The sequence below is a fragment of the Astatotilapia calliptera genome, chromosome 10 (assembly GCF_964374335.1).
Source record: "Astatotilapia calliptera chromosome 10, fAstCal68.1, whole genome shotgun sequence".
Lineage (NCBI taxonomy): Eukaryota > Metazoa > Chordata > Actinopteri > Cichliformes > Cichlidae > Astatotilapia > Astatotilapia calliptera.
Window position 1 is genome coordinate 33,534,588 of NC_137431.1, and position 23,652 is coordinate 33,558,239.

The 23,652-nt window shown below is 46.2% G+C and overlaps 1 protein-coding gene across 4 annotated transcripts; it reads right to left on the minus strand.

The window, feature by feature from the left end:
* Positions 1-767: 767 nt before the first annotated feature.
* On the minus strand, positions 768-21,091 carry LOC113030124 (arrestin red cell). 4 transcript variants are annotated; one of them, XM_026181281.2, is made up of 17 exons: positions 20,867-21,069; positions 11,763-11,793; positions 10,706-10,766; positions 10,517-10,561; positions 9,510-9,607; positions 9,324-9,422; positions 8,249-8,308; positions 5,995-6,062; positions 5,490-5,625; positions 5,334-5,418; positions 5,176-5,248; positions 4,828-4,965; positions 4,663-4,746; positions 3,854-3,877; positions 3,546-3,622; positions 3,381-3,435; positions 1,869-2,882 (listed from the first exon to the last, which is right to left on the minus strand). In XM_026181281.2, exons 1-17 carry the CDS (start codon positions 20,887-20,889, stop codon positions 2,795-2,797), a joined length of 1,245 nt encoding a protein of 414 aa, XP_026037066.1. In that variant the 5' UTR covers positions 20,890-21,069; the 3' UTR covers positions 1,869-2,794. The 4 variants fall into 4 exon arrangements, with proteins under 4 accessions (XP_026037067.1, XP_026037066.1, XP_026037065.1 ...); XM_026181280.2 differs by having other exon boundaries at positions 1,869-2,885; XM_026181282.2 differs by lacking the exon at positions 3,854-3,877 and having other exon boundaries at positions 768-2,885; positions 20,867-21,091.
* Positions 21,092-23,652: the final 2,561 nt, after the last annotated feature.

Consider the following 23,652-nt stretch of genomic DNA (forward strand, 5'->3'; position numbering starts at 1 on the left):
TTGACCACAAGATGAAGCAGAGAGTCAATGTGCAGCTACTTTTAAGCTGCTCCCTGTCCGACCCACCAGCAGAAATCACTTCCTGTTTTGTAGACATTATGGCAAGCATCACACAGACCGGGTACTCGCCAAAACACCTAAATCCAAACTCTGGACCAGATTTGAAATCGAGGTCCAGCAAAGACTCACAGCACTATCGTGGTACTACACAGCACAGCCTTTAGTTTCAGTTCATTTGTCTTCAACACGACTGCCTAGTGGTCTTTTCATGCATGTTTGTTTTGATGCTTTGGTTCATTTTGGACTATTTTAAACAACTTCAGCTTCTCAAGTTTAAACATTTCCTTTGGCATCAACCTTTAAAAAATAGTTTTATGGTTTCATTTTTAGATCATTATGTTTTGTTTCTAAGAGAAAAAAAAAGGTCACATACCGAGAATAAAGGTGTGAAAAACATTTCAAAGTGAATCAATACTGCTCATTACCAGCTCTGCATTTTTATCCTTGGTCTCTACGAGAATCTAGCAAAGCAGCTTTGCGTGATTCAAAGCTCTAAATAATCCTTATCTTGTACTGAGCTCTCACTTCCACTTTAAGACAACTTTCTTCTGATTGGCTGCCTCTGGTCAGAACATGAGATGGTTTCTGTGTCCTGAGATGATCATAATAGGGACATCTGCTCTGTGTGACATCATACAGACTGTGAGTAGGAAAAACAAAAAAACTGAGCATTTGGCTGCAGGATTACGGGTCATTGACCAATTGGCTATCAGAAACTTCAACCATGTTTAATACGAACATTCACAGGAAATAAGTCAAATTTGAACAGGTCAACATTAAAGTGAGTAAGTCTGTTCACTGTCATCAGCATCTTTCAATGTGTCAAACAAAACAATAGTGGGATTTAAGTAATCTGTGTTTGATGGTCTAGAAATAACTGTGAAACTGCCAAATCCCGGACAAACCCCCAAATATTGTATCATCACAGTACAAACTAAACAACAGTAAAGGCCACAGAAATATTTGTTACCAGATTGGAAATAATTCCAGAAAAGAAAATGGTGACAACATTAATTTAAAATGTATCTTTGCAATCTACACAATAAAATAAAGAGAAGCTCTCAAGGATTAGAAATTATAAGAATATGTGGTTGTTTTATTTTATTAAAAAGTTAATATTAATTTTAAAGTTATATTTACTAAGCAAAATATTTAATGGTTTATCCCCTGAAACTAAAATGTAAGACCTGAACTTAATTAGAGAAAAATAACACCACGCAGTGTTTCTAAACTGACACATCCCAGGTTTGCCCAAACGTTTTAAACCAACAATTTAAGTTCTTGTCAGTCACCAAGGTTCAAAGATCATCGTGTTGGCAACAGTGAAACATTAAAGGCACAGCACAGCTTCCTGTGATGACTTAACTCTGAGGTGAAGCTTCATACTAACTTCATCTGAATGCTTGTTCAAAGTGAGTTTGGACCAGTGAGTGAAGACAACAAACCAAACAACGAGCACCAGAGTTTCCCTTCAATGAGCTGACAATGGCGAGTTAAACCGGCCGCACCGAGTCTCAGACCGTTTCTATTTTAACAAGCAACAAGAGAAACAGACTTTAGCATCAGTTTTGTTGACTTTAACTGTAAATCTGGAAGTGAAATAAACAGAAACAGATCAAAGAAAGGTAAAAAACCTATCCAGTGACTCGACCTCCAAATCCAGTCCAAAGTTCAAGGAAGAAAAAAAAAAAAAAAAAAAAAAGATTCCAGTGTGACTAAACTCGAGTGTTCTTTAGTTCCATCAGAGAAAACTAAAACAACCCAGGATATAAATTAAGAATCGTGACTTTCAGTGATCAGGCCTCCTGTACCATCTCAAATTTATATGCTTTGTTTTTAGCTTCAATTTGTTCGCTGTCACATTGTTGCAATTACACGTCTTCATTCTCTTAACCAACAACAGTATTCAGACAAGTACCAGCTTACTGTTGAGCTTTAACAGGATTAAACCAAAATAAAGAGTTAAATTAGCTCCACTTACGGAGAGGGTGGATAAAGTTTTGGTTGTCGTCTTTTCATGTAATTTCTTAAAAAGCAGGATTGCAAAATGATCTCTGGGATCTGAATGAAGTGTCCGCACTGGAATGTTTTTTTTTAATAATTAAAAAAAGCCAACAGAACATGGCGAACGTTTCTGAACATGGACGACAGTTGGAGCAGGAGGAGAGCGGATGCTGGTGAAATCGAACTTCAGTCGCTTGTAAGACTTCTCTGAGTGTGTGTGTTTGTGTGCACATGTATTTCCTCTCGCTGCAGCCACCGCGAGAAAAACTATCTACAGGATTTACTCGAAGGAAAGCGGCGATCACCACCGAACAATTTTTTTTCCAAATATATATTCTGCTTGTACAGGACGGTGATCGTCGGGAAACATTCAAAAACAAAGCGGACGAACGCTGCTGATTCTTTAGCTTCCTGCTTTCTATCTCAAAGCCCCGCCCACGACAAGCAGCAGAGGTTCCCATCCACAGTGCCAACATCTGTCCTGCAGCTGCTTAACATTTAGAATTTCTAGCAAAAAAGAGAAACAAGAGACAACAGATGGAGAAGACGGCGGAAAAATGGCGGAGGTGGCATGACGAATGGCTGAAGCAAGAGAGGAAGAACACCACCAAGCCCCTCTGAGGCCTCCGTCCAAATATACCCTCATCCATCCCTGGGGAATGTGAACAGTGTGTGAGTGTGTGTGTGTGTTGTGGTTTTGAAGCGAGCATATGAAGGGGTTGGCGAGCTCCTAGCAGTCCTCGTCCTTGTCGTCCACAACACCTTTGAGCCGGAGGCGGGCGAAGTCCTCGAAGACGAAGTCGTCGTCCTGCGAGATGCTGCTTGAAGGATGAAAAGGACGAGTTTTATTGTGAAAGGTTCCATACAGCCCTGTTTGAATCCAGCACCAACAGCACGTCACATGTGTGAACTGAGCATCTGTGAAGTTTTCCACCACGTTTGTGAATCTGCCGCTGCTGCAAACGGCTGCAGATGTTTCTGCTGTCATTTCCTGAAACAGACGGTAGCTCCTAACCCTTCAGCATTAATGATGCGCTCACAGATTCAAGATCCACTCGTCACGTCTCGCAGCTCTCACAGGAGAAACCGTTCACGTCCATGGATTCATTTTACAGACGTTTTTTGTTTCCTTAGGATTTTTAAACTTTCGGGTATTGAACACCGACAGCTGCTCCTTGTAAGGGTCAGTCAGTTCCACGTTATGGCGTGCTGTAGTTCACACATGCTCAGTTTAATCAGTGACGTTATGTTAGTGCTGGTTGCCATGGTTTCTGTTTGTATGTAAAATAAAACTCAGCAGAAGTCTGGAAACTCACTTTGTTTCAAACTCTATCAAATTGGTGTCGATGGGCGGGTCAGTTTCTGGCACAGCTGAAACACACACACAAGCATGTCACGCTGCCGTTTCCATGGAAACTGATGCTCAGTGCCATGGTGAATCCGCATACGAGGATTCACCATACGAGGCTGCAGAGACTCACCTGACTGCGGGCGGGACGCCGGCGGCTCCGGAGGTTTAGGATGCATTAAGATGAAGGGCAGCTCCACTGACACGTCCCTGGAAAATAGGAAGCACGGCGTCATTGCAGCAAACCCCGCCTCCTTCCTTTTTCCAACAGGTTAAAAATGTCCTGATAAATCTGCCTGTTAAAGCCCCACAGCTGATAATTAACTCACTTCAGAGCAAACTGACTACTGAGTGACAACAACCACCTAGAAACCCATGTTAACATTAAACACCAGGCTGTGGTTCCCCCACATGAACACTGAGGCTTTCAGTCCCATTTACCTCTCCAATAAGCCTCGCAGCAGCCTGCAGGGAGGGGGGAGGGCACACAGAAGAGGAGGGGGGAGAGGGGGACGGGGCGGAGCCACACAAAACGCCAAAAAACACAGAGAAGGGAGGTGAAATGAAAAGCAGGAGGCGACAGGTTCACAAAAACCTACAGTGGAAGCAAACACAGTGAGGAGCAACGACAGCAACGAGCCAACAGGGTGGAGCAGGAAGCAGGAAGTGGAGGCCGAGCTGCACCTGCAGCTCTTTCTGAATAAAACACCCGAAAAATGAGAAAATCGTCTTTAAACCAACCGTGAAAAAAAATGAAGAGCTGCTCAATTTAGCACCACCTCCAGCCGCCCTCAGTAAATATCACAAGTCATGTGACTTTAAAGTCCAATGGCGAGACAGACGGTAGATAAAGGACTACGGTCCTAGACAGATGCTGAGGACTCATTAAACTCTCACAGGCTTTTATTGTGAAAGGATGACTTTGTAAAGCCTCCCTCAGCTGACTGGAGTCTGAGCTCAAGCTCTGGCCGTGTTTAAGCTTCAAACTGATTCACGTGGTTTTTGTACGTCTTTAAGTCAAATATGATCCCGAGACTCGCTTCACACGTGTGGCGTTTCCATGTAAACGTGGACAAACGCCAGACCGTTGCGTAGGAAACGTTCAGGTGCAGCTCGGCCTCAGGCGTTTCACTGAGTGACGTCTGGAAGATAAAAACACCTCCAAACTTCACTGATGACAGCTACAGGAAACAGTGAGCTGGAGAGGACAGGAAGTGATGTCAGCAGAGTGTGTGTGTGTGTTGCTGTACCCTCCACGGGACACCACCAGCTTGACTTTGACTCTGTAGGACACCAGGATCCCCAGGACCTCCTTGTTGGTGACGTCCTTCACACTGAAACACACACGGAGCACTGTGGTCACATGACCATGCAAACACACCTGTGTGTTACACCTGTGTGTGTTTGTGTTTTACATGGTGGATGAGGCCAGGTTGGTGTCTTCATGTTTGAGCTTCCCGTCCAGAGCGAGTCCTCTCTTCTCTCTGTTCTTGTCCAGGGTCGGGGTCAGAGTGTACACCTTGCAGAAGGTGGAGCTGGACGACACCTGGTCGCTGTGGAGACCAGACGCTGCTGTCAGGCAAACCGTTCAGGTAAACCCCGCCCCTCCACCAATCTCATTAAACAGGTGTGAACATCAATGACCTTTTGTCACTGGTTTTAAACCAGCTCAGATTGGTTAGCCTGGTTAACTCTATCACATTTTCATTCATTAACACTGGTTTAAACCAGTTACACCAGCATGCAGGGACAGGGACACTTACTCTGCCTCCAGCTGAGCCACGGGACATTTATACTGGGCAGTGCTGAACAGGCAGATGTCTGCGTACTGACGCACTGCGGAAGACAAACAGAGGAGGTGTGACTGTGATAACAGGACGGCGTGCAGAGAAGCGCAGAAAAAGAGTTGAGAGATGCGTACCGGAGATCTTCACCCTCTTGACGGTCTTGGTGGAGTTGTTGGTGACGTGGACGTTGACGCTGATGGGCTCGCCGTGATAATACAGCTACACACAGAACACCATTATTAGCATAAAAACAAAGGACTGGTTTGTGGGTATCGGGGCTGTTTGCGCACCTCTTTGTCCAGAGATGCCTCCAGGTGCAGGGACCTGTCGGACATCAGGAAGCTGCGGGTGGTCTCCACCATCGGCTGAGGACCAGGCTTCTCCGGAGCGTACTGAACCTTCCTGATCACCAGACGCACAGAGTTCCTGCACACAGCACAGGCTTCAGCACGGTGATTCCTCTAGCGTTCACTGGAGGCTGGCTCACAGTATGACACACAGAAGAGCCTCTCTTGTCCTAAAGTAAACACTGAGTCTGACATTTTACTGCCTCTGGTAGATTACTGTACTGTGAGTCTACAAAATAAAAGCCCCGCACAGAGCCTGCTGGGGTACAGGCTGGCTTTGGACTGCAATGAAACACAGCAAAAGCTTTAAAGTGGACCTTTTATTTCCTGTTCCACTGGTGGGTGTTCATGTTTACACGACCAAAGTTAATCCCCACTCAGTTATTTCTACTCTGGGTTTGAACTCCACGCAGCTCCTGAGTGAAGCTTCCCGCAGGTCTGAACTCACCTCTTGTGAATCTTCTCTTCCATTGACTTGGCACAGAAAGCTCTGATCTCAAAGTCAACACCACAGGCCTGCAGGAAGAGGAGAGAGGACAGCTCAGCGCCACCGTGTTTATAAAAACGCCTCAACTGTGCTGACGCGCTGCGAGCGCAGCCCTGCTTTTTCCCGTTTTATAAACACACCGTCTCTCTCTCTCCGCTATGAGCGACGCTGGAACAGCTTCAGCTAAAAATCAACGGCGTGTTTATCGGCCTGTCTGAGGCGGTCGTTACGGTAAATCGTAGCCTGTCAGCGACGCTCCTCACAGATAACCGACTCCATCTGACTCCCCGTTTAAAACCAAACATGTCAACGCTGGAAGAAGCTCCTGAACGTCAGGCTGTTAATCAGGAATAAAATAGGTTTCAGGAGCCAAAATGTGTGAGAAAGAAAAGGTCTGCACGTGTTCAGGCCTGAAGGACACGCTGCACATCAGAATGCTGCATTTGCAGAAAGAAAAAAGGCAGTGATGGGAACTGTTCCCTCACTGACAGGAAACAAGTTGTTTAGTTGACCGAGCGCTCAGATCCACTGCTCCGCTGCTTCAGGGCCTGATCGGGGAAACATCAGCCGACGCAGAAAATCAACAACTAAAAGCCAGGAAGTCTGCAGACGCACGCAAACTCGGCGACGCTTCAGAGTCGAACACGCAGCTGCAGGACAGAGGAGGGCTTGAATATTCATCTTTGTACAAGCTGAAGTAACCTGAGCGGAGGAGAGCTCAGCCTCACACCTGTCTCACATTCAGGTTCTTAATCTCACGACAGTAAAAGGCTGCATCATCATCTCGTGCTGCAGGTGGCTCCACCTGTCAGCTGCAAAGGTTATGCTGCTGTTATAATAATAAGACACATTATCATCATTATCATTATTATTATGGATGTGTGCAACTGGTGGACCAATCACCGCTGTTGTCACTAGTTGTTTAATCTAACTGTTAAAAGTTTCATTGATCCCTGGTGCTGGTAAATTATTGTGTCCTAAATGTTATGCAGTCATCTGCCACCAGATGGCGCTTCATGAATCCTTTCATGTTAGCTTTTGTGAACTCTATTAGAATGAGAGGACAAATCCCAGCAGCAGAAATGAGCTTTCTCCAGAAGGTGGACGGGCTGTGAGTGGAGCTGCTACTCTTGCACATCAACAGCAGCCAGCTAAGGCCTGGGTCACGTGTTCCCACTGGGCATGTCCTACTGGGAGGAGGCTCGGCGTAGACCTGGGCACGCTGGCCTGGAACACCTCGATGTTTCCTCGGATAAGCTGGAGGAAGTGGAGGGAGGAAGGTCTGGGCTTTCCCACTTCAGAAGAAGTAGAAGAAGCAGAAGAAGAAAAAAAATGTCGGGACGATTTATGATTTTGATAAATGCCGAACAGCGTGGACCACTCAATGCACTGTTCTCCCTCAGCTGTGACTTAAAATCTGAGTGTTTTAGTTTCAGACTAGTTGGTTAGTCTGATTGTTTTTTCCTCGTTTCGCAAATAAGAATTGAGTTGCCAGGTTTTATAATTCAGTTTAAATTCCATCAAGTCTTTAAAGGAACCTGATCTAATAAACCAGACTGTGGGGTTTAAATCTGACTGCTGTTAAACGTCTTTAAAATCTATTTAAACCTCCTCTGAACGTGACGTTGGACATCCACCCGTCTGCTGACCTGCTGTGGAGGAACCAGATGGGTGCAGCAGTTACTGGTTGTGCCGATGTAGCGTACTGGGACGTGCGTGGCTCTGCTCCGACCCTGTGGGCGTGAGCATTGTCCTGCTGAAACAGCTGCAGGGTGGGGCGCTGAATGCAACGTGAACAGGGCGGAGACCCTCCGTCAGACTTCCACAGAGAACAATCAGATCAGAGATGGTGCTCCAGCTCTGAGATCATTTACTGGACCTGAAAACTTCTCGTCCTTCAGTTTCAGACTGAACTCATCGTTAAAGCATCGAGTTAACGATCAGAAGCAGGAGGCGGTGCTTTCAGCTGCTCCCTGAACTCGCAGCGGTCGCCACAGGGGATGAATGGCACAGATTTTCCACCGGATGCCCTTCCTGACGTAACCCTCACATTTACTATGTGACCCCCTGAGGCCGGCCTGTAAATCCCCTCGGGCAGGCGGGTTTGGGTGGACCCAGACAGAGATTTATATTTCAAACTGAGGCGTGACGTTTGGGAACAGCTAATTTACGACATCCGTGCTCTGCCGTTTCACAGCTGGGGGGGTTCGGTTACCTTGCCGGTGTCCTCGGGTCCGGGCTGTAGAGTGACTGAACAGGGGAGATTCTGAGGAATCTGGAAAACAAGAAGAAGAACGAGAACGTCAGAATCACAGTTTGTTCATTCGTTGTTTCCACACCACAAACTCAGAGCCCGTTTTTATGAAGCTTCCCACAGAGCGCCGACCTTTAAACTCCCAGCAGCCCTGGCTCAGCTCGACTCTCGTAAAGAATCCGAGGCTCCCATAAAGCTCAGATATTTTCTCAGACGTGCTTTATCGAGTAAAATAATCTGTGCACATTAAGAGTAAACGCCACAGAGCTGCAGGACGTCCTCCCTCATAAATGCCCTGCTGAGGAGGTGTGATGACCCCTTTCAACCAAAAAGTTCCAGGAAGGTAAAAAAGTGCAATTAAATTTCCAACGTATGTGAAGGAGGAGGAAGCCAGAACAAATGAGTGTAATGAGCGACTTCCTGAGTTCCTCAAAGGGTTCTTGATCTTACAGGGAACTGCGCTCCGATGGAAACGCCCTTCAGTGTGTCACTTCTAGTCTAACAGGAAGTCAAAGTCTTCCTCATTTGCATCTCCTTGTTTATTTCAGGAAGCTGGCGATCAGCAAACATCACGAGACACGTCTGACGCTCGTCCTGATATTGACGCCGGGCTGAAGCAGCCCGAGGAAAGAGCCGACAGACGAGGTCAGCGGGCTATAAATGATCTGCTTTTTCAGGCCACAGCAGACGGCGTTCAGACACTAATGGATGCTGGGTAAACACAGGCTAATGAACTGATGGCAAAGATCAATATGCTCATCTTTAAATGTTTACATCGAGGCCCTGAGCTCCCACCTGGTTAAACAGCTCCGTTCTTCTTCTTACATATTTTATACGTCTTGCACACGTGCGGTGCAGAAAGGTTCGATAGTGCGCCGTGCAGCTGCAGTTCCTCTAATCACCAGCAGGGGCTCCAGCAGTGAGTCAGTGCCCACAGACTCACATGGAGCGCATTTCACTTCAAACACCATATAAAGACGTGGCGTCTTCACCACGAGCTCCACACACGGAGCCCTGAGGAGGAGCAGTGACTCACGGTGAAGTAGAAGGGGTGTGCGTGCTGGCCGAGCTTCTTCAGCAGCCTCTCCTGCAGCCGGCTGTTGGGTTTCCGCTCCTCGGGCACCGGAGGGAAGGCCTGACGCCGAGAGAGAGACGACAGTGAGAACGTCCGACCTTTAAAAGTACTCAACTGTCTGCTCAGGCGCAGGCTGATGAAGCTCACCTGGAAGGTGGAGATGTACAGATCCTTCCGGAAGGATAGACCGAGCACGTCCAGGTCCTCGCGTCCATATCGAAACGCACAGGTCAGCGTGACGAAGACTGTGGGGAGGAAGAAGAGGCTGTTTGCAGTTTAAATGAGTCATTCATTAAAATCAGGTTTAATTCAACAATAAAACATTAAAACTGTTAAAAATCATCGACACAGCAAAACAGCGTCGTTACAGAAGAGGTGAAGTGGACCTTTGCTGCTCTGCATGAGCCACACTTCAAAATAACCTTACAGCTCATGCCGAACATGACAGAGATGAAGCTCCTCCCCCTTTGAGGCATCATGCTTTTGATTGGCTGCCCTTTGCAACTGAACAACAGGACTTCTGACATCTCACTGTGACATCACGCAGGTCCACGAGTGTAAGAGACTGTGATAAACTGGTTGTTTAGAGCTCACAGCGATTATCTGCACAGCACAAACTGCCAGCAGTGGAAAAGCAGACGCAGGATAAGAGCTGAGCTGCGTTCTGGGTTTTGTTGGGTGATGTTTGTGTAGCAACATTAAAAACAACGTTCAGGCAAACAGTAATTTACCTGTTTTTCCAACTATTGACACACAGTCAGAGGTCCAGAAACTGCTTATTATGTAAACAAAGGTCATTCTGCCTGTTTTGTATTCAACGTTTCTGAAACAGTTGTTTAACAGTAAACAGACAAAAATGAGACGTTTGTGTCCTTAATAAATGAACGTGCTGAGAAATAAACAGGAAGTCGTTAATCAAAGGCTTCAGCTCTGCACAGAAAGGTCAGCAGGAAGTTGATGAAACAACACGAGCGCAAGGCTTTTACTCTCGTTTATTTACACACGGCAACAAGTCAAAGTCGCTGCACAGTTGGCTTCAGCACACTCTGCCACATGATTGGCTGATGAGACATTTGCTTTATAGACTTAACGTTTAGATCTTGCAGTGAAGTCTCAGTGTGTTCCTGTACATGTGTGCAGGTGTTCTCGCCTACCTTTCCTGTCCTTCAGGTACTCTGGGTCGACCAGGATCACGCCATCTGTTGGCAGGAAGGAAGACAAACAGTCACGAAGGTCACCGGTTTACCTGATCAGGATCTCTGACTCCTGTAAATACAGGACTGCACCACAGCAGCCGTGCTCCCTAAAAACTCCAAAACAAACACAAACGAGTCCAGACTCACCGACTGGGTCCACGTGGTCCAGGTGGTCCACAAAGTCTCGCTTTCCCAAGTAAACCGTCAACTGCACAGACCAATCACAGGATTAGTTTATTTAATCCAGATGTGTGATCACAACAGCTCAGTGAAAACTGGATAAATCCTACTGGAATAACTTTGACCTCTTCCTGGTCCCCACACAAAGATCACCAGCTCTGTGCACACGTTTGCAGACGATGTGCTGTTAATAACTTATTTATAAACTGCTGCTCTCTGTATTGTTTCCAAGCACAACAATGGAAGGTTTTTGGTTTGGAGTACAAAGGCGGTCACTGGCTACAGCATCCAACCTTCCAGAGAGCTGCTGCAGGACGTTGTAAAAACACCTCACACAGGTGGAGACCAGTGTCAGGTTAACTTCCAGGTTATTTCTCGACCAACCTGGAAGTTAGCGACCCCTAAGCCAGAAGTCCGGGAGAAGGGACGCTCTCTAATCGAAGTCCTAAAAGAACAGAATCTGCTAACAGCATGCAGCGTGTGAGCTCATGTTAAACTTCCCCATCGACAGGAAGTTTAAAAAAGAAAAATGTAACTATATCAAAGGAGTAAGGCAGGATCTGCCCGAGTGTTTAACCACACTGAACCACAACCTTCTGACAGGGAGTGAATTTAGAGGCAACAGTAAAGGAACGACTGCATAACACTGAATATTAATCTTTATCTCGACTCTCTTCTTAACAAATGTTTAAACTAAAACTGGATGAACTGGTCACACTGGTGACGTCCCAGTTTACTACCTGACTTCACTGTGGAGCTGCTCTGCCTGCTTCATCTTTGTCACATAATGAGTGCTTTGCGTCGCTCCCTTTGGCAGCTCGTTTTTCTGCCCTTACGTCTGTATATCTGCTTTTAATCGCCCTGATTCTATGATTGTGGTTTTTACTCTGGTGTTTGAGTGAAATGCTGCGATCTGAAGGGTCAGTATGAACAAAGCTTCATGTTTTAGGTGGCAGAGGGAGAAGAGTGCTTTCTACTGCTTCCTCACAGTGTCAGATGTTGCAGAACAAACTCGTGGACTCACCTTACAGTTGGGGCTCGACTTCTTGAAAACTCTGAGAGGTTTGGGAAGAGGAGACAGAGAGGAGGAAAGAAAGAGAAGGTTAGCTCGTTTTTTCTGGCTGAACCCTGTCGCTAAACGAAGAGCGCTGCGGTCGATTCAAACAGGTTTTCAGACCCGCTGCAGCTCATCGAGAGCGTGTGGGTGAGACAATTCTGTGAAAAATAACCCGAGGAAGTGTGGCAGCTTCCTGCTGTGTCGAAATAAACAGTGGCCTTGTTTGAAACCGATGGTTGGGGGTGGGGGGAAGTGGTTTTGATGAAAAACAGTGTACATGACCTAGGGTTATTATGGGATGTCACCGCACTGCTTTAAGAGGGAAACAGGTGGATGTTAACCAACACGATCACTTAAACTACTCGAGTCCAAGTCTGCGCGATGCCACTGAAACTTTTACAAACCTTTGAACCACCAGAAACACGCCGCAGGATCTCAACAATCATTACAAGAACAGCTGAACACACCGACACCAGGACTGAGTCTAGACCTGAGCCGCAGCTGAAAGAGCGAGGCTTTAGCGTGGCTGCAGTTTCACTGCCAAAACACAAGGTGGCAGCGGACTGCCCATTTCCTAACTGATATTAAAAAGTGGTGGAAGAGAGAAGCATCGAAGAAAAACTAATCTCCCAAAACCGGTCCCAGGCGCAGCTTGGACCCACGATCTTGATGTCAATAAACCAAAGTAAACTTCGGCCCCTCTTCGATCAGCGCCGCCCCGGGTCCAGCACTACTGGGTGTGTCTGGTTGTCGTCACAGCTTTGCCGGGTTTCAAAGATGGCGGTTTTGATTTTGGTGAACCTGATGCTCACTGAGTGATGCTACTTGCCAGGCATGCAGTCTGATGACATCACATTTTACCACCTGCTCAGATCGCTAAAAAAGTAGCTGGTACTATGACCTAATGGAAAACCCTGAAAGGTGTGGCGAACCGCGGCTTTTCTGACAATAACCTGCAGAGAGAGCACAGATGGACTAAACCTTCAGTTTGTGACCGCGGTCTTCGTTCTGCTCTGCAAACACAAACCGCAGCAGGACCAAAGTTTAACCTCGGACAATGACGGAAGTGCCAAAAGCATCCTGCTCACAGTGATGAAGCTCCACCCACTCTGGTGTCCTCCCACAGTGCAAACCAGAAATGCCACATCCCGTGTGTTACGCTGCTTTTCACGCTGCTGAATTTTATCAGTCAGCTGGAAAAGGACGCCGCTGCAGTTCCTTTAATGTCCACTTGAGGCTTCAGAACTCAGTCAGACCCCGCAAGGTGCATCCAGTTTGGAAATTAGGGGCGTGGCCTCTGTGGCTGACAGCAGATGGCCGTTTGGAGTCTTTTCAGTCAAGTGATGTGATGAAAAACCACCACAGGTGCCAACACACCTTGAAAAGCTGAACTCATTTTAAGGCCTGAAAACCAAACATGCCCACAGTTCAGCAGCTGTGTGAGGAAGCACCGAGGCTCTCAGCATCTGTATGAAGCCGTCACTTCCTCCAGGCCCTCGCCGCCTCAGACATCATCCTCTGCCAGGACGAGGCGCTGCTGTCCTGCTTCACAGCAGCTCCTGCTTCCTGTCACAGCCGCTGATGCTTTCCACACTCGGGTTAAATTTAGATCACTTCAAAGCATGAATTAAAACTGATTTACAGGTTTCTGCGGCTCCGATTTTTGGCGCTCGAGGCTTATTTACGACTGTGGTGTTTTTTAATCTGCAGCTTTGAATCCAGAAAGAACAAAAACACGTCGTAATGAGCTGCAGATATGAACCGCACGCACAGCTCAGCTCCACGCCTCTTCAGGCCACACCGTTCCAGATCTGCTTCCCAATTAGGGCCGATAACAGCAATCGTTTTCTTTATCGATTACCCTCAAACACCACAGCAGAGGATGGTCACAGCTTCTCGAAGCCAGAGGCGACTGATGTCAGACTAATAATCCAGAAACTGTTTTATTTAACAGAGTTGAAGAAAGCGTTTAAAATGTTAGCATATATGAATAAATTAGAGTCACTGTGGTCATTTTGCTCATTCATGCACAGAAAGTTACCCCAGGTCAGAGACATCAGCTGTTTCTGCTTTTATTTTCACTTACTGACATTTTACAAGAGCGAGATTCACTAATTGAGACTGTTTACTAATCGTAGTAACTAACCTGGTATTTACACAAACCTGCTGAAAACAAAGCTCGACTGCTCAGAACAAAACGCTCCAAGTGACTTTTTAGGCCAGAATCAACTAATTATTCTACACTTCAAACAGGAAACAGGTGGAACCAAGGCAGGCGCCGCGGTGCAGCGGTTCACACGTCCACCTGTGTCGGCACCTCTGCACATCCAGCCCAAAGAAATCTCATTTAATTTTCAGGAACGATGACTCGACGAGACGCAAACGCTGCAAAGGAGGAAGGGGGCAGACATGGCAGGGTGTGAGGACTATAATGGGCCTGCGTCCGCTCACGTGTTTCCTGCTCCCGTTGGTGAATGTTGGTGGCCACAGTCCCCAATAATGAGGTCAGTGTGTAGAAGTGGTCCCAGGAAAGCACAACAAAAAAAGACTCAAGTGTGTGTTTGTTGCTGCTGCACACACGACTGTTTAAAGACACGGATGGTGTTTGGACTGCTGACGAGTCTAAATTGTCACTTCTGCCCATATTCGTCTGCTGCTTCTTACTAATAAAGTTATTTGGTTCAGTGAGGCTTCAGATATGAAATAAATGAATACATTTTGTTTCCTTTCAGGAGCATTTTTGTGACTTCACCGTCAGAAAACAAACTAAAAGCAGGAGGAACAAGCTGGAGCTAAGTGGGTCACCCTCCATCCCAATTATCTGAGAGCACGTTTTCCAAACTTTGTGCCAATACCAGTTATCAGCACCTTGCAGAGAGGCCCACAGGGCTGCCAGATCACACCACAATGATGGCAGCAGCCTGCCAGCGCCTCTCAAACCATTACAAATCACAGCAGCACGGCTGGAGCTCATCGACTTATTTTAGCTGCTGCTAATTTCAGCTCGCTGCCTTTACCTTTAATTCCACCTTAAACTCTGAGTTTGTGTGTCAGCTGAACCACACAGTGGACCTCTGGGACCACGGCTCCTTTTAGCGTCATGGCCGCTCATTGCTCGCCCATCAGCTGGTTACTGCGGGCTGCTGTAAGAATTGGATAACTTGTAAGACCCTGCATCATTCTTTCTTCTAATTGGTCAGCTTCTGGAAGCCTGCTGAGGAGCAGACGGTGGGCTTGTGGTTGGAGTGTGTTATGGACCAGTATTTTAACTCTGAGCTCTGCAGGCAGAGAAACTAGGAGGAGAAACTCGCTCGAGTCCTCGCAGGATGAAGTCGTAAACGTCCCTGTGAGCTGCTAACCTTAACGAACAGCAGGCCTGCTTTGTTCTCGACTCCAACGTTAAATCTGAGGTGATGAAGGGCCCTGCTGCGCAGATATAAACACGCCTCGTCCTGAAATGCTTCCTGGACTGACGAAGTTACAGCGACAGTGTTTGTGTCCAGGCTGAGCAGAAACACTCGTCCATCATGGAGTCCAGCTGTAGTGCTTCAGCTGAGCGTCGCTGCAGCTCCTGCGATTCATTCAGCGATCGCTGCATTTTTATTCTGTGGTCTTTATAATTTAGGCACCTTCATATTATTTTTATTATTTTTGCAGTCAGTGGGTAGAAATGGTTACATTCTGGAGGACATGTTGGTTTCATGTTAAACTGCTGGTTCTTATTGTGGCTGAACGAGGTAAAGGGAACCTCTGTGGCTCGTTTCCACGTTTTTATTCTGGGACTGCACCAGAGCAGTTTTACATGAGTCACAGTTCAGAAATAATCCTTCCTCTTTACTCTGAGCCTGCTGCAGTCCCTTTAGTTCACCCTCCAACAAGCTTTCATCTGACTGGTTAACTTCTGGAAGTCAGCTGAGGGGCAAACAACCCCCTTCATCCTGGCTCCAAGCATAAACAGATGCTTTGGACAGTGGGTGGGGCTTCTGTGCTTCTCTGTGACTTCATACAGATCCCAGAGTAGAAAAAAAAACAAGCGGTGTTTAGCGTGCTGTAGACACCGAGCTCATGTTTAATATGAACAGGAAATTTAAAAACAGCTCACTTTTGGTGTGATTAATAAACCAGGAGGATGACGCACTAATGAGTAGGTTAAAATGAATACACGCAGATGTTTCAGCAAAGCTTCAAACCCATGAGTGAGACTTAGTGTGGCCCCAAAACTCAAATATTCTCATTTGTATTTGTGTCAGAAACAGAGAGAAGCAGCAGCGGATGATACGACCACGTGAGGCTGAAGCTGGCGTCGAGGGAAAGAGATCCCGTAAACAGGAGAGCGTCGCAGCGAGCGCTTCCACCTGCAGGGGGGAGGTCTGCAGGGACGGCGCTCGCTCAGACAAACAGCTGACGTGAAGCTTCATGTCTGAACATGAACTGTTGCCATGTGACAACGGGATCGTGTTACCCAGCTGCTGGTGTTAAAAACATTTCAGATGATTTGAAGAGTCTGAGTGCAGATTTTCTCTTCTTAATTGTTTGTAACCAGAGAACACTCGGAGCTTCAGCTGCTGAAACGGGAGAGCGATGGGCTTAGAACGCCTCCATGCACCAATCTGAGAGCTGGGAGTCTGCAGCCATAAACCCTACATCTTCATCTGATGATCTGCAGCATGGTGCAGCATCATGCTGGAGAAGGCTCAGCATCACCAGAGAGCTCCTGGGAGGGGAAAGGACTGCAAACCAAAATTGAGCAGCTTTAAAAAGCTCCAAACGACACAAATTCAAATTCATGCTCCATGAATGACTGTTTTTTAAATCACGAGCGTGACCACAGCCGCTGCAGTACCTGTACAAGCAGGTGGAGGACAGGAAGCAGGTCGGACCGCAACACGAGGAAACCAGGTTTCCTCTCGGTCACAGTTCAGTGAGCGGCGGCGTCTCGTGCTGTTTATTAGCCAAACACTCAGAGCGGCAGGAGCGTGATGCTCGCTGCGTTTCACACTCTGACAAAACTTCCTCATGTTTGCCGGACGCCACCGTCGCTGCACTTCCTCTGCAGCGCCTGCCGCCCACAGACACTCGCGTTTCAGGGCCGCCTGCCTTCACATGCATGCCAGCCTCAGTTACACCTTCCTCTGGATTTACACCCAACAAACACAGTTTAGTGGCAGCAGAAATAATCCCAGGAACAAAGCGCACGAGCAGGCTCTTATTGTGGCAGTTCAGCCCGCCCTTCCTGTCAGGCCGATGCCTTCAGCTGAGTCTGTAATGATGAAGCTGCAGATAAGCAGGACTCAGACTGGTCTGACCACCGGAGCAACGAAACAGGGTGAAAGTTAAATTTTAAACTCTGCAGCTGAGCGAGGAACCAGGAAGTTATTCTGCAAGACTCAAACTAGACGTTCATCTCCAGGCTGTTTTCTTCCTCTTTCAAACTGCTGATTCAGATTAAATGACTAAACTGTGGGCGGTTTTGCAACTGTTTTCATTAGTAATCAGCCAATTAGTCGAACAACTGCTCCTAGAAAAACTAAAATTAGTGCAGAATGAGGGGAGAAAAGTGATGAAAGGGAGGGATTTCTGCGGCTGGTATTAAACTACAGACCTGTAACTGAGCTTCAGACACAAACGCCAACACAACAAACCGTCTGTGTCATTTTCTGAGAGTCAGATTTGACGTTTTTGTCAAAAAAATATTCAACAATAAAGTGAATATCTGAGCTTTGTGTTGAGGATTATTTTCCTTTAAATGTCCTGATCCAGCATCAGTTGCTCCTGTTACACCAGCAGGAAAAAGTACTGCAGTATCTGCTGTTTCCATCCCCTCAGCGCTCAATCAGCTCTGCAGCTAACAGTTATTTTTATCACCAAATTCACGTTTATGTGACATAAGAATCATTTTATTGTTTATAAAATGAATTAAAAATGTATAATTTGGACACTTTATGGAGCCACTAAGGCCTGAAACAGTCACAGCTTATTTTTCTTCATTGCTTCTAAAAAAAACACAAAACTTCTATTCTGATTAATCTGAAATCGATCAGCGTCGCTCCAATGTTCCCTCAAAATGAATAAATAAATATTGCAATTATGTCTCCCATTAAATATTTACGCCTGGAGAACGAAGCGGAGCTTTAAAAAGCCACATGGGATGTAAGCATTAAAGCTATTCTTCATTTCCTGATATTTCTGATCAGCTTTTATCATTGGCAGGTCAAAAATGGACTTTTTGCGGCTTTTTGGTCCTTTTTAACATTTACCCTGAAAAAACCCGACGTTAGAAACATTCGTGTATTTAGCGGCGCTCTGAACGAACCAACTTTGAGGTCACATGTTAAAGCTTCATACAGGCCATCGAGTCGGACTCTTCCTCTGCCTTTGAGCACAGTCTGACGCCCTGAGTAAGAAACCTGCGGTCGTGTATATATTAGTTGGTTTTGAATTCGATTTCTGGGCGTGTGAACATCTCCAGCCGATGTACGACATTTCACACCTGGTCGGTGTTTCGTACGTTTGTACAAATTAAAAGCAGGATGAAGAACAGGAAGTGCATCACTGTTTGTTTCCAGCTAAAAATAACACAACCAGTTTTGTTTTTTTTCAAAAAGAAATGATTTGCTTGTATTTGCATGCAGAGCAAATACACACTGCTACTTTCATCTGTGTCTGCAGCATGAAGAGGGTCAGGCCTGGGTCAGCCATTTTTGATAGTAATAAAAACAACAACCAGACATGAATAATAATAATTAGACGTTTGAGCTGTGACAATAATTCCAGACATCTAAACTTCACGTTGAGCACAAAAACAGCTGCAGCTTTGAGAGCACGCCAACCTGTTTACACGAAAAATGTGGCAACAAGGGACAAAGTCAGCACCAGACTCCTCTTACAAAACCAGCGACTCTTACATGAAAACAGGGTCGAGTTTATGCAACGCACCATTTCCGATATGACTAAATACATTAGGAACACCAAAGTCATGCAGCAGCAAGAACTAAGCAGCTGAGCGAGCTGTAAACAAGCAGCTCACGTGTTTTGTGACATAAAATTGCTGTTTTTGTGAATGAGTCTGGTAAAGCGTGACGGCTTCACGTCCTTGACACAGGTGTTGAAGATGATCTCAATACAACAGCCAATTAAAACGGATTCTTTTAGCTGTGCAACACCTGACACGGTAAACAACTGGAAGCAAAGCGTGAAATAACAGTTTTCCTGAGCCGTGGCCTCTGAAGGAGAGGCCTTTTTGTCTTTAATGTAACACACAGACAAAATATCAGGATGTGATTGGTTCTAGCTGGGCTCGTCGCTACACCTCGCAGCCACACTTACTAATCTAGTCGTACAAGACTCGAGGAGAGAAGCTTCACAGCTGTCAGTACAAAAGGTGAAAGGTCAAAGAGAAAAACTTTCCACTGCTGGCTGGTGTTTTGCAAACAGGCGAAGTGCCACAGAGCCACTCGACATGCAGCTTCGATGTATAATCTGTTAACAGCAGCTCGAGCGTGAATGTCAGTGAGAGCCATTTCTTCAACAGCTATGACGTTGGTCTTTCCTCCTGCCCGTTTCCTCTCCTCCCAGTTTTCCACCTGCTTCCTAACAGGAAGTAACTGGCAGGAAAGAAAGTTAAGTTGCAAGTGGAATGGGCTGGGCTGACTCGCCCCCCCCAGTTAGAGGAAAATCCATCAAAAACAGCGGCGATGATCAGCATTTTATAGCAAAAAGCTGCTACACATGAGGAAACGGATCGTGTGCATGAAAGCTGTACATCCAACAAACCTTAACCTCACAGAGGAGAAACAGGGAGGATGTGGATGTAAACAGCCTGAAGCAGTCAGCACTTTAATGTCATTTTCAGCAGCTTACATGTGCTGGAGTAAAGGAAAGAGCTGAACCTGACTTTAAAGGCCCTGTATTCCTGCCACATTACAACAGGACGGGGTCTGATGAGCTGCACAAAAACATAACAGTTATTCCTCATCATTAGTCTTATTTGTGTGCGTTGGATTAATGCAGTTAAGCCCTCTGGGTCTCTTCTGTTAATCGGAATCTGCAGAAGAAGAAATAAAGGCGAAAACACGGGAAGGAACGCTGATCCACAGCAGTGCTAACCCAATTAACTGGGGGTGTAAACACACAAGGGAAGGGGGGCATCCTGAGCTTTATAGAAACCACAATCACTTTGTGTCGTTGTGCTGTGCCTACACACCGAGTAGATCGACCCGAAACAGGAACCAGAACTCACAAATGTCCGAAAACGAAACCTCCACCCTCTTTAAAACACATTTACAGCTAACTGGCATGAACCTGCGGTACCAGAAACCCGAAATAAGCCCGTGATGGAGGTAAGCGAACCTAAATAGCCCACCAATACGCTCCTCCGTACCAAATTCCATTCAAAAACACTTCATTTTAACATTTCGCCCCTGGTTAACGAGAATAAACAACACTCTAATATTTCACGTTTCATAAAAGCTGACTGTAAACATTGGAACTGAATCGAACAAGAACAAGCTCCATAATTTAAACAAATCTCGAGTTAAAATGCTGTTTTGCAGGTTACATGTCGATACCGCCCACTAAGGTTTCAGCGGTCTTTTACTGGACAAACACCGTGGGAATTCCTCTCTAAAACACCCAAATGTGGTGTAGAATTACACGAATATGGTGCCGATTTTTTTTCTTTGTGCTAGATTAAGCGGTGGGCATTAACAGTTGATCATTTTTGGTGTGCTTTTCAGTCAAACGGAAACGTTAGCGGGATGTTGAAAATTGACAGATTTCTGAGCGGACGCTGGAACGCCGTCCCTTCCACCACAGCCGCGGATAGCTAACCCCACCCTGCTGTGCTAACTTCGCCTCCTGCAAACGAGGTCATCGCTCTGAGAGCTCCGGACCAGAACCAGAGGGCTCGCTCGCTGGTCTCGGCCCGGGTCTAGCTAATTAAGCGGGTAAATCTCTGATGCTCGAGCTGAGAGGAGAAACTCCTCCGCCTGGGCCACTAGCACGACTGCTAGCGAAGTGCGTGAGAACCGACGCTAACCCGCAGCTAGCCGTTTATAGCCTAGCCGTCCTACCTGGTGCCCGCCTTGTCCCCCATCTCCTCTGCAGGCGGACGGCAGGAAGATCCCAACAAAATGAGGCCGGACTCGTAGGTGTCTTGACTTTAAAACGGAGGCTTTTCTTCAGGCTGTTCCCCTCACATCGGCGCACAGAGAACTAGTTAGTATGGTAATTTGATTTAGCGCCGCCTCGGCTCTCCACTGGCTTCCGCAAAGGCAGCAGCTCCCCCTCCCCTCTGCGTGTTTGTGCGCGCTCTGCTGTCTCTGTGAGGACCCGCTGCGAAATGAAACAGCAGCGGGCTAATCCAGCTGCTTTACAGGCTGACCGAGGGTTTACTGCTACTTCAAGGTCCATTCATAGTTTGGCATAAATGATTCCTAAACTGCGGTGCAGCGCAGACATGCTGCTACCACCGGCCAGTCAATGGTAAACAGAGCAGGAGATGATTCACATTAAACAGCCTGACATGTTTAAGGTTCACCGCAATCCAGGGCCGTATTACCCACAAGGCTTCAGGTTTCCCGGATCCTCAGGAGCCCCCAGGAGTCCTCCACATTATGAAGCGATACAGAAATCAGGGAGTTGCTGATCTTTACTGTAGCTGATGTTTTTTCCCAATAACACACCAGGAAACACAGTATGACAAAAGTACCAAACAGACGTAATTTTTTTATTTAAAAAGATACAAAACAAGTAGCGGAGCCCAAAAACTCCGAATGACTTTTTCCCATAGACGTCTACATGATCACCAACCACATGGTTTTAACTTGTCCGTCATTTGAGACGTGATGTCCTTACAGACTGGTCTGCAACCGTTTGGCAACCGCTGGTCGGTCGTGAGCGAAAAGTGTATTCCCCAACTCATCAGCGATTGCTTTGGTTGCTAGCAAGTTGCTGCAATCATCCGTGTGTCTGCAAAGCTGTGAAAAAAGCAACACAAATAGAAATGTCGAAGATTCACCTTCAAAGTGGAATTTGTGCCTTCTGACACATATCGGCGTGGTTCTGAGCCATCACTTGTACTTTGAAGGCGACCCTTCTCTGATTTGCATCGCACTATTTCAGGTTTCACCGTCACCACATCAGTAATTAGCAAAGCGTTTGCCCACAATTGGCATCTTCCATGCAAACTACAGGCAACCGAAGCAACCACAAAGACGTTTTTGTCGCAGCGTGCTCCTTGCAACCGATTTCACCAGGCATACGCTAACAACCTCCAGGAACCGTCACCAACTACTGAGGGAATACATACTTTGCCCTAATGTGTATCACCTCCAATATTGCAGACCACTCTGGAGGAATGCAGACTGACATCATGTGACAAGCCTCTAGGAGACTGGAGGTCTTTTTATGCAACCACAGTCATCGCCATCTATTGGTCTTCAGGTAGAACACGGGTTTAAGACACGTGCTTCATTTTTCCAACCTGTTCTGCTGGGCTTCACCTCAGCTTATCCGAGTGCCTGACCAATAAACTACACGGTTTCAGGCTTTAATCTGTAAATCACAATTTTGGGCTATTGTCTTCAAATTTGGACTTATTAAAACAACATTTCTTGAGTTACAGAGTGTCAGGCTAACCCTAGTTTTGAGTTATTAGATTGAAATTTAAATGTAGTGTTAAAGACGAGCTTCCATATTTCCTCCATAGATGTTAATGTTCTTCTGAGCCGCTGTAGGAACAGTGTTTGCGCTGTAAAAGGACATGCAGGCGTTTGCCCTGTGACATCATTGCAGGACATTTGCAAGTTAAGCCTGCAGCTTGTGCAGTTAAAGATTAGATGTTGTCACCTCGTTCCAGACTTAACACGCATTTCACAACTTCAAACTATTTTGTAACTAATTTCTGATATTATCAGCTGCAGAACACCGAGCATCAACTGGGATGTTTCATCATTTAAGTTTCTAACCACGAATGCAGGCGTACAATAAAGCAACAACTTATTTCTTACGACGCAGGAATTTGTTCATGTGTCACTTTTAGAACATTTAATCCCAAAATAAATTAAAAAATGGTCTCGATGAGGTCATCCAGGTAAGTCACCTGGATGAATGAAAAATAGATTTTGCTGTTGATCCTGTTTAATTTCTTGACATATCAAACACATACCCACTGTTAGCTTGTTGTAAAGAGCAGATAGCTCCGTAGGAAACATGGTGTTTATACCATATTTCTATTAATCTTATTAACACACTGATATCAGTTAAAGTTTGATGCTTAAGGCTGCGTACTTTCACTCCAGGCTTAGTCTGTTGGTTTATTGGCTTCGGTGCATTTTAGGAAACTTTCATTCATCTGATGAACTCTCTGCTCTCAGACTAAAGGCGATGTCACAGCAAGAGCAATGGGAAAACCCCACTCCCTTCTTCTGGGAAAGCATAATAAAATTATAGTTATTTGAACTAATTGCATTACTTCAGAAATTCTGTCCTTAGATACACCAACAAAATTTCCATTTTATTGAAAGTTCTTATTAATTACCAAGGGAATAACAGCACGCCACTCATATCTGGAGGTTTGTTACATTTGACACTGAACAGGCGGCGCGCTCGAGAGGAGTGGAGTCACAGGTCACGCATCAAGCATCGCCAAACACTCACTCGGTTTTCGAGGGCTTCATAATCCACTTAACACTAATTGGGTTGGAATGGCACTCCATGTGGCGGACCCTCCACGTGAACACGAGATGGTAGCTCAAAGGTAGCTCTTGTGCTGCCTACATGTGCTAACAACATCTGCTTTCAACGGTCTCTCCTTCCAGTTTCTGCACAACATGAGGTTTGGATCAGAACGTTCTTC